The sequence below is a fragment of the Triticum urartu genome, chromosome 1 (genome assembly GCF_003073215.2).
Source record: "Triticum urartu cultivar G1812 chromosome 1, Tu2.1, whole genome shotgun sequence".
NCBI classification, from domain to species: Eukaryota; Viridiplantae; Streptophyta; class Magnoliopsida; order Poales; family Poaceae; genus Triticum; species Triticum urartu.
In genome coordinates this window covers 126,334,687-126,345,962 of record NC_053022.1, presented here as the reverse complement: position 1 = coordinate 126,345,962, position 11,276 = coordinate 126,334,687, and the positions used below count along the sequence as shown (strand labels likewise).

Below are 11,276 nucleotides of genomic sequence, written 5' to 3'. Positions count from 1 at the left end.
TTCTTGTTAGTTCCGGTAACGTCGCGTTTGTGAGGATCCGTTCGACTACGTCCGTTTGTCTTCTTCATGGACTCGTTCTCCTTCCTTGCGGGATCTCAGACAAGATGACCATACCCTCGAAATCACTTCTATCTTTACTTGCTAGTTGTTCGCTCTATCGTTATGTCGCGCTACGTACCACTTGTTTATCATGCTTCCCATATTGCCATGTCAAGCCTCTAACCCACCTTCCTAGCAAACCGTTGTTTGGCTATGTTACTGCTTTTGCTCAGCCCCTCTTATAGCGTTGCTAGTTGCAGGTGAAGCTGAAGTTTGTTCCATGTTGGAACATGGATATGTTGGGATATCATTATTATATCTTTTACTTTAATGCATCTATATACTTGGTAAAGGGTGGAAGGCTCGGCCTTATGCCTGGTGTTTTGTTCCACTCTTGCCACCCTAATTTCCGTCATACCGGTGTTATGTTTCTTGATTTTGCGTTCCTTACGCGGTTGGGTGTTATGGGAACCCCTTGACAGTTCGCTTTGAATAAAACTCCTCCAGCAAGGCCCAACCTTGGGTTTAACATTTGCCACCTAATCCTTTTTCCCTTGGGTTCTGCTGACTCAAGGGTCATCTTTATTTTAAACCCTCGGGCCAGTGCTCCTCTGAGTGTTGGTCCAACGTGGGCGATGTCCGGCGCCCCCTGGGCAACCAGGGTCTATGCCAACCCGACGTCTTGCCCATCCGGTGTGCCCTGAGAACGAGATACGTGCGACTCCTATCGGGATTTGTCGGCACATCGGGCGGCTTTGCTGGTCTTATTTTACCATTGTCGAAATGTCTTGTAACCGGGATTCCGAGACTGATCGGGTCTTTCCGGGAGAAGGAATATCCTTCGTTGACCGTGAGAGCTTGTGATGGGCTAAGTTGGAACACCCCTGCAGGGTATAAACTTTCGAGAGTCATGCCCGCGGTTATGTGGCAGATGGGAATTTGTTAATATTCGGTTGTAGGGAACTTGACACTTAACTTAATTAAAATGAATCAACCACGTGTGTAACCGTGATGGTCTCTTCTCGGCGGAGTCCGAGAAGTGAACATGGTTCTTGTGTTATGATTGTGCGTAAGTAGTTTCAGGATCATTTTTTAATCATTTCTAGCTTCTCGACCGTTGCGTTGCTTCTCTTCTCGCTCTCATTTGCGTATGTTAGCCACCATATATGCTTAGTGCTTGCTGCAGCTTCCCCTCACCACTTTCTCCTACCCATAAGCTTAAATAGTCTTGATCTCACGGGTGTGAGATTGCTGAGTCCTCGTGACTCACAGATACTTCCAAACAGTTGCAGGTGCCGATGATACCAGTGCAGGTGACGCAACCGAGCTCAAGTGGGAGCTCGATGAAGATCTTGATCGTTATTGTGTTCCGTTTCCTATTGATCAGTAGTGGAGCCCAGTTGGGACGATCGGGGATCTAGCATTTGGGGTTGTCTTCTTTTATTTTGATTCCGTAGTCGGACCTTTGATTGTACTTTGGATGATGTATGATTTAATTATGTATTGTGAAGTGGCGATTGTAAGACAACTCTTTATCCCTTTTTTATTCAGTACATGGGATGTGTGGAGATTACCCTCTTGCGACAAGTCTATCATGTGGCTATGCCTCTAAATCGTGCCCCGACACGTGGGAGTTATAGCCGCATTATGGGTGTTACAGTACTCATCTCTAGATTAAGGAGATTTGAAACTTTATTCAGCATTAAACCTTCTCGGGTGTTCTCACCCTTAAATTTGGACTCAAAATAACCCAATTGTCCTCCCATATGTTCACTTGGGATTGGCAAACATATCATCCTTTAAAGGCTTCCAATCCTGCCATAATACTTGTCGCGTCATTGATTAACCCTTCTTTGCTTTTGCATTAAGCAGATTTCCTTCCAGGAAATATTCGCTCTTAGAGCAGAAACACACAAAGAGTTTGGTTCCTCCATCAATTCTCATCATTGTTTGGCTAACATGCCCAGGTTAAAATATTCTAGGTTTCTAAATCCCATTGCACCCATAAGCTTAGGATACATAATTTTCACCATGCTACCCAATGAATACTTGACACCAATAGCCGGCGATCGATTGCGTGGGAACTGCTCCCATCGAACAATTCGTTCATCACGGGGTTCAGAAAATCGTTGTGCCAAGACTTCATGAAACCAGCACAACAAAACAGCGTTTTTTCGGGATTTTGAACACTAACATTGCAAGCACGCGTATGGGTTGATCCACAACTCTAAAGCAACAATTACTTTCCTCCTGTTGATAGCATTTCTCCTTCCACCCTGCAACTCTTGCACAAACTCCATCAATAAGATGCGGAAACAATCTGAACGGTCCACTCCCACCATTGCAGGCAAAAACCCACGCACTTGTCATTTGGGGACTCTGTCATGATATTTAGCAATTTACACACTTGTACCCTTGAATGAACATCAGTATTGGGACTGACAAAGATGCTACATTTCTCTTCATTCACCATCTGACCTGAGCTCGTACAATTTTCGTCAAGGATTGTTCTAACTCATAATGCATTCTTTTCATCAGCAGACATAAGTATAAGCGAGTCATCCGCAAATAGAAGGAGAGCCATACTTCTCTAGAAAGATGGCCACCTTTCCTGGTGTGGTCTGGGTACTGCATGATGTGGGAACGCCAGAGGTTATTCTGTGCTTAGCACCATCAAGGAGAACAACAGCAGAAGTAAAATAGTTCAGGGAATGATCGGCCATCTTCTCTTGATGCTGTTTTCGCCAGCACCATCAATCAACTATGGATTGCAGCCATCGATCATATTACCATCTCCTTGCAGAAACCATAAAATACATTGTAGTCCCTCCGTTTCTAAATATTTGTCTTTCTAGATATTTCAACAAGTGACTACTTACGGAGCAAACTAAGTGATCTAAAATATGTCTATATACATCTGTATGTGGTAGTCCATTTGAAATCTCTAGAAAAACAAATATTTAGGAACAGAGGGACTACAATGTATTTTATGGTTTCTTTCTGCAAGGAGTACGTAGCAACATAAATAGTACATTAACGTAATCTGCAAGAGTCAAAGTTAGCAAACTTCTTCTGTCTATTATGGGCTCTGATCAGCATCTGGTATTTAGACAAAGGAAAAACAAATGGCTATTAACCATCTCTAGCCAGTCTGCTAAAACCGGGAGGATTGCCATCAGTAACCAACAAAGGTAACCAGCAAAGGCTCGTAATTCATGTCCGGTAACCTGAATTACCATCTTCGGAACATATTTTGACAATGAGACAGTAATCAGACCGTGAAGAGCCGGTTCGATAATATAAGGGGCCCGTACATTGTGTCAACTATTTCATTTTATAATTTACAAATTGCTCTGTCGAAGCCACATCAGGGACATGTTGCACCCTCAATGGATAATGCAGAGTTACAGCTGCGATTCGATGTCATTTCCTACCCTGTTGTCACTGTGGCGACGCCCAAAGCCAATGGCAGGAGCAGTTGTCGGGCCACTGTCTATCTCAGCTTTGCAGAGGGGGCACAGTGCGTTTATCTTGAGCCATTTGTCTACGCATTCTTTGTGGAAGAAGTGGGTGCAAGGAAGCTCTCGGAGATCATCATTGTTCGAGTATCTTGCTAGGCAGATACAGCAAATCTGCATATCAAAGGACGCACCTCAGGCTTTAAATCAAGAGTATAGGTAAGAAAGTTGTGTAATACTCCCTCCCACTACTATAAGATGTTCCAACTTTTTTCTAAATGGGATATATGTAGACACGTTTTAGTGTGTTTGTTCGCTCATTTCAGTCTATATTGAAATATCCAGAACATCTTGTAATAGTGAATGAGGGGAGTAGATAGGAGTGTGGGAGAAAAACTCACAGCATCTTCAGCAGAAACAATCCGCTCCTTGTCTGTTCCAGCAGCAACAACTCCGCCGCCGACTTCAATCCCCTCGCCGTTACGGGACTTCTTCGTTTTGAACTTGTATGTTCTCAAGGCATTGATTGCTTCTGCAGTAGCACCTTTGTTTTGGTTTAGATCTTCACGAAAGCTCATTAGGGAGATTATGCAGGGCAGGCAGCAACATATCAGTGCGCACAGAATGAAAGGCATAGCATAGCCGATGCAGCTAAATGTGAGGAAGGCTATACACAACCTGAAAAAGAAAAGATTTACACTTATGAAACACATAAATGAGTTGCAAAGATACTGCAGCACGGGAAGCTAGCAGCTCACCTGTATAAGTTGGGAGCGTCATGGGCAGAGGAATGTCCACCAAATACCCACACATTCCCCACAACAAACCACACGGCGAAGAAACAGTCAAGGGCCATCCTGAAGTGATCGGCATAAGCTTGGGCCCTGTAAGAAAGAGTCCGGGTGCACCTCAGTTTAAAACTTAAAACATAGCAACTCAGAGGCTGCACTCTAAAGAAAGCTAGCCAAAGAAGTGCTGAGAATACTAATGCCCTCCACACAGGACGATAGCTTTACTTTAACAAAACGTTGGCAGAATAATAGTCATGTATATTTTTGTCATCAGATTGTGTCCACATTACCCCATTTATGTTATCCTACTGTGCAATCATAATAGCACAACAAATAGAGGTTTAACGCAATTTCTCCACATGTCTTACAGAGAGAGACAGTAGATGAATTAGACTACAGGCATATAAATTTAAAAGGGGCTGAAGTAATCATGGAACTGAAGACAATGTTACCTGGGATTTCTGGTAAGCACGTTGTTTTGCGAGACTCCATTTGTGTCAGTTACAAAACCAGCTTCAGACATGCCAGGGGCCGAATTTGTTGTGTGAGAATTGGACTCAGATATACTGTTCGGAGGGAAGTTCTGACTTGCTGGTTCTTGCCCAGTTGTTGGGCGGTTGCGATGGAGATAGCGCCAGTAGAGAAGAGGAAGAGTAGCAACACAACCTACCGTATAACCAATGACCCACTCAAATAATGGAGAATGCGGACGTTCCTTCCTTGACAATGACAGAACACAAATGGCCGCTATAATCTGGCTAACTGTTACAACAAGCTCAATGGAGATCCAGCAACTAGAATTCAACGGACTTTGCCGATGACGAGCACGATTAGCATCTCTTCTTGCTAGAGGAGCACTTTGAGAGTTAGATGCAGTAGTTGTCTCCGAAGAACTTTCTGAGATGTGAGGCAATCGATCCAAACCATCATTATCCTCCCGACGAGTGGTTGACGATGAAGCAACATCATCCCTTGGGCTCTCAATTGCAATCTCAAGATGAGCAGTATTTTCCATGTGGTCTATCAGTAAAGGGTGATTGTCTGTTTCACTGCTTGCTTCTGATTCAACAGGATGAGCAGCCATCAACTGAACGCTGCATATGAAACTAGCTCGTTGTGTTTGCCAGAAATACAGCTGCTTTGACTTAAGACAGATGGCAATCTCTATAGGAAAATGGACTTGATCCAAGGCCAGGCAATTTGAATTGTTTTTTTTAAACCTATGACAGCAGGACAGATTCACTGCACCTGAAAGAAGATGAACAACAGATGCCAATTAGCTATATTTAACTAGCTCTCTTTAAGCAAGAAGCTCTAAACAGAATTGACTAACATTAATAACAATCTACATATATTTGCTGTGGTCAATTCAACTGATCTATAACAGGGAGCTCAATCTGCATTTATTTACTGTCTCTGGTTAAGTTGTGTACAGACACCATAATACGAGGAAAACAATACTTCAGTAATTTTAGCGGTTTGACTGGCATAATGATACATAGTTGTCACTTGTCAGATAAGCAGGAATGAATAGCTAGTATAGCACAAAAGATGTTTCTCTGAAAGATTTTCAGAGGCCTATATCCCATCCTACCAGTTTCTGATGGGAATTCAACCTAACTGCATAATTTGACCTGGGGACCTGCAAGTCCGTGTATAGATGTGAACCCTAGCATCACAGTTACTGTGCATGTTCTGCTCAGAAACAGAGAAAGGATTACATCATCATTGTAGAATGTCCTTAGTGGATTGCTCACCAATACATATATATACAGGTTCAGTATCATGCTCAAAACTTGTAACAAATGGAGGCCAAGTTTGAAACCTCGTATGGATGAACAACATTCTCTAACAACTTAAAACGGAATGCTTATAATATACTTAAAGTAGGAACTACACCCTATGCTCCTGAATATAAGACGTTTTGGCAGTTTAATTTAGAAACAGAGATAGTACTTGTGAATCATTCCATTTAATTGAGCAGAGTATACAATCATTTACACATAAAAATACTTCTGACTAAAGAACATCATGGGTTCAAGGTAATCACATGGGGAAATGTAAAGAGGTGTTCAGCGAAGACATGCAAAGATTTTCATGATAGCATACTACCAACATTAAGCCGATCTGTATCTCCCGGGTTGATTTAGAGAGCAAATCAAATAATGATAATTCAATTAAATGATGAACAAAGCACAGGAACAAAAGACGGGTGAGTCTAGTCTATCATCAGCATGAGCATTCTCTACATCTCACTGAGAATAGATGAAGAACCCCAAACTGAGTTCATCTTGTACTAAAAACTTGTAAATCATGACAACAGACCTCCAAACTAACCAAAAACTTTTTCCAGATTTAGGTATATTCGAGGCTGTGGGCCTGTGGCATCTTCTGGCGCTCTATTCGTCTAATTATATTATCCAAACACCAATTATAAGCTCTTTGAAGTTCGATGTTCTAGTGTAGTAAAGAAGTACTCTAGTTAACAGCTATATTCTTGTTCCATACAGCCTTAATCAAACACTAAACTGATTTTCGCCTATTTCCCCTCACATTTTCTCCATCAGTTATTCAGAGACTAAAAAAAGGGACCAAGTCCGCCGCATACAGAAGATCAAGCCGAACCAGAAACACCACATACCTCAAGAAAATCCACTCCCCGGGAACAGCAGCAGCCAGCAGCTCCTCCAATCGCCTGAAACTTGACAGATTCAAGAATCCATGAGAGAAGAAGGCGGAAGAAAGCAGAGGAATAACGCCAGACGCGTACCTGGACCACTTAAGATCGAATCAAATGCTTGGCTCCCAAGCGACCATCCGCCGAGGGTTTCACCAAAGAAATCCAAAGAAAAATCGCCGGACTGCAAGATTGGGCCTTAGGGGAAGGAACAGGTGCCAAACCCTTGGACCAAAGCAAACTCCATTAGTTAAACGGAAAGCACCCAGCTGGCGGGGAAGGGGAAGATGGGAATATACCAAATGGCCAAGTCCAAAACTCCGAGTCGAATTCGTCTTCCTTCCTCAGTCCTCCTCCTCCTCCTCTACTTCTCTTCCCCTTTCTCCAAGTTGAGTGACGACGTATATTTGGAAGGGAAAAACAATTGTGTTTTGTTGTGGTGATTTTGTTTCTAATAAGTAGAGTAATTATTTTGGAGGAATCTTTTGGCCGCTCGAGGTGGGGGAAGGAGAAGGGCGAGCTGTATACATCGTGGCCGTTGGCTGGATGCGCGTTAGGGATCGCACGGCGAGGTGGTGAGCGGCGTGAGAACCGCACGTGGCCGCTTCACCGGAATTGCTGGGATGGGCGATGGGCCACGTGGGAGATGGTGAGTGGTTTCAAACGGAGGATCGGTGTTTGGCGCAAGAGAGCCGAGATGGCAGTTGGATCGATGACTTCATCAACGGGAGAGTGGGTAATAATGTACTGTGAGATGCAGGATTAGGTTGGTCTTTCTTGTTCTTTAGTGAAACGAAAAAAAACACCCATTGTTGATAATAACTTTAAAAGGATCAACAGTACAAACCTAATAAAAATTAGGTCGAGATTCTGAGACCACATAACGACCACTACTGTCGTCGGAACGAGCCGTTGTCGCCGCTCCACTGCTGGAGCCGACTTGACCTTGTCGATGACAACCAAGAAGTCTTCGTGCACGTGCCTCTAAGGACCACTCGCAGTTGTCGTCGTTGAACCCTTACATGGATCTAAAGCAACTCACACAAGTCTCACCACATGATGAGAAATCCTAACGTCACGGTCTCAAGAAGACGGTAGGAATCTACACCGGAGCTCCTTTAAACTTGAGGAGAATCGAAGTCTGGAATACAAATTCAAAAAAGAAGCGATGCCATGCACCTAAGCATCGTGATACGTCTCCAACGTATCTATAATTTTTAATTGTTCCACGCCATTGTATTATCTATCTCGAATTTTTAATATGCATTTATATGTCATTTTATATGATTTTTGGGACTAACCTATTGACCTAAAGCCCAGTGCCAGTTTCTGTTTTTTCCTTATTTTTGAGTTTAGCAGAAAAGGAATATCAAACGGAATCCAATTGACCTGAAAATTTACGGAGATTATTTTTGAAAAATATAAAAAATACTAGAACGAAAAGATACCGGAGAAGAGCCACGAGGCATCCACATGGACAGAGGGCGCCCCCACCCCCTAGGGTGCCCTCCCCCGTCCTTGTCGTCGCCTCGTGGGCCCTCCTGACTTATTCCCGACGCCAACGCCTCTTATAAATCCCCAAAACCCTAGAACAGAACTTAGATCGGGAGTTCCGCCGTCGCAAGCCTCTGTAGCCACCAAAAACCAATCGGGACCCTGTTCCGGCACCCTGGCGGAGGCGGGAATCATCACCGGTGACTATCTTCATCATCCCGGCGCTCTCCATGAGGAGGAGGGAGTAGTTCATCCTCGGGGCTGAGGGTATGTACCAGTAGCTATGTGTTTGATCTCTCTCTCTGTTTCTCTCTCTCTCTCGTGTTCTTGATTTGGCACGATCTTGATGTACTGCGAGCTTTGCTATTATAGTTGGATCTTATGATGTTTCTCCCCCTCTACCTTCTTGTAATGGATTGAGCTTTTCCTTTGAAGTTATCTTACCGGATTGAGTTTTTAAGGATTTGAGAACACTTGATGTATGTCTTGCATGTGCTTATCTATGGTGACAATGGGATATTCACGTGATCTACTTGATGTATGTTTTGGTGATCAACTTGCAGGTTCTGTGAACTTGTGAACTTATGCATAGGGGTTGGTACACGTTTTTGTCTTGACTCTCCGGTAGAAACTTTGGGGCACTCTTTGAAATTCTTTGTGTTGGTTTGAATAGATGAATCTGAGATTGTGTGATGCATATCGTATAATCAAACCCGCGGATACTTGTGGTAACATTGAAGTATCTAGGTGACATTAGGGTTTTGGTTGATGTGTGTCTTAAGGTGTTATTTTAGTACAAACTCTAGGGCTGTTTATGGCACTTATAGGAATAGCCCAATAGATTGATCAGAAAGAATAACTTTGGGGTGGTTTCGTACCCTACAATAATCTCTTCGTTTGTTCTCCGCTATTAGTGACTTTGGAGTGACCCTTTGTTGCGCGTTGAGGGATTGTTATATGATCTAATTATGTTATCATTGTTGAGAGAACTTGCACTAGTGAAAGTATGAACCCTAGGCCTTGTTTCCAAGCATTGCAATACCGTTTTCGCTCACTTTTACTACTTGCTACCTTGCTGTTTTTATATTTTCAGATTACAAAAACTTATATCTACCATCCATATTGCACTTGTATCACCATCTCTTCATCGAACTAGTGCACCTATACAATTTATCATTGTATTGGGTGTGTTGTGGACACAAGAGACTCTTTCTTATTTGGTTGCAGGGTTGTTAGAGAGAGGCCATCTTCATCCTACGCCTCTGATAACCCACAAGTATAGGGGATCGCAACAGCTTTCGAGGGTAGAGTATTCAACCCAAATTTATTGATTCGACACAAGGGGAGCCAAATAATATTCTCAAGTATTAGCAGCTGAGTTGTCAATTCAACCACACCTGGAAACTTCGTATCTGCAGCAAAGTGTTTAGTAGCAAAGTAATATGATAGTGGTGGTAGCGGCAACAAAAGTAAAGACAAAAAAAGTAATGTTTTTGGTATTTTGTAGTGATTGTAACAGTAGCAGCGGGAAAGTAAATAAGCGTAAACCAGCATATGGAAAACTCGTAGGCACCGGATCAGTGATGGATAATTATGTCGGATGCGGTTCATCATGTATCAGTCATAACATAAGGTGACACAGAACTAGCTCCAATTCATTAATGTAATGTAGGCATGTATTCCGTATATAGTCATACATGCTTATGGAAAAGAACTTGCATGCCATCTTTTGTCCTACCCTCCCGTGGCAGCAGGGTCCTATTGGAAACTAAGGGATATTAAGGCCTCCTTTTAATAGAGAACCGGAACAAAGCATTAGCACATAGTGAATACATGAACTCCTCAAACTATGGTCATCACCGGGAGTGGTCCCGATTATTGTCACTTCGGGGTTGCCGGGCCCTAGTGACAAGCATTAAGCATAGCAATGTAATAGCAACATCAATCTCAGAACATAATGGATACTAGGGATCAAACCCTAACAAAACTAACTCGATTACATGATAAATCTCATCCAACTCATCACCGTCCAGCAAGCCTATGATGGAATTACTCACGCACGGCGGTGAGCATCATGAAATTGGTGATGGAGGATGGTTGATGATGATGACGGCGACGAATCCCCCTCTCCGGAGCCCCGAACGGACTCCAGATCAGCCCTCCCGAGAGGTTTTAGGGCTTGGCGGCGGCTCCGTATCGTAAAACGCGATGATTTCTTCTCTCTGATTTTTTTCTCTCCGAAAGCAAATATATAGAGTTGGAGTTGGCGTCGGAGGGCATCCAGGGGGCCCACGAGGTAGGGGGGCGCGCCCTAGAGGGGGGGCGCCCCCCACCCTCGTGGACAGGGTGTGGGCCCCCTGGTCTTCATCTTTGGCGAGGATTTTTTATTATTTTTTCTAAGATGTTCCGTGGAGTTTCAGGTCATTCCGAGAATATTTGTTTTCCGCACATAAAACAACACCACGATAATTCTGCTGAAAACAGCGTCAGTCCGGGTTAGTTCCATTCAAATCATACAAGTTAGAGTTCAAAACAAGGGCAAAAGTGTTTGGAAAAGTAGATACGACGGAGACGTATCAACTCCCCCAAGCTTAAACCCTTGCTTGTCCTCAAGCAATTCAGTTGACAAACTGAAAGAAAGAAAGAAAAACTTTTATAAACTCTGTTTGCTCTTGTTGTTGTAACTATGTCAAGCCAACATTCAAGTTTTCAGCATAGATCATAACTAACCACATTTGCAATAATTCTCACGTCTCATAATTACTCATATCAATAGCATAATCAACTAGCAAGCCATAATAATAAATCTCGGATGAC

The 11,276-nt window shown here is 43.2% G+C and overlaps 1 protein-coding gene across 4 annotated transcripts; it reads right to left on the bottom strand.

The window, feature by feature from the left end:
• Positions 1-3,251: 3,251 nt before the first annotated feature.
• Positions 3,252-7,544, bottom strand: LOC125551474 (E3 ubiquitin-protein ligase At1g63170-like). Of its 4 annotated transcripts, none has more exons than XM_048714741.1 (7): positions 7,265-7,544; positions 7,059-7,190; positions 6,930-6,989; positions 4,741-5,536; positions 4,256-4,381; positions 3,899-4,175; positions 3,252-3,671 (listed from the first exon to the last, which is right to left on the bottom strand). In XM_048714741.1, exons 4-7 carry the CDS (start codon positions 5,370-5,372, stop codon positions 3,444-3,446), a joined length of 1,263 nt encoding a protein of 420 aa, XP_048570698.1. In that variant the 5' UTR covers positions 5,373-5,536; positions 6,930-6,989; positions 7,059-7,190; positions 7,265-7,544; the 3' UTR covers positions 3,252-3,443. The 4 variants fall into 4 exon arrangements, with proteins under 4 accessions (XP_048570698.1, XP_048570692.1, XP_048570703.1 ...); XM_048714735.1 differs by having other exon boundaries at positions 6,930-6,983; XM_048714746.1 differs by having other exon boundaries at positions 7,059-7,163; positions 7,265-7,417.
• Positions 7,545-11,276: the final 3,732 nt, after the last annotated feature.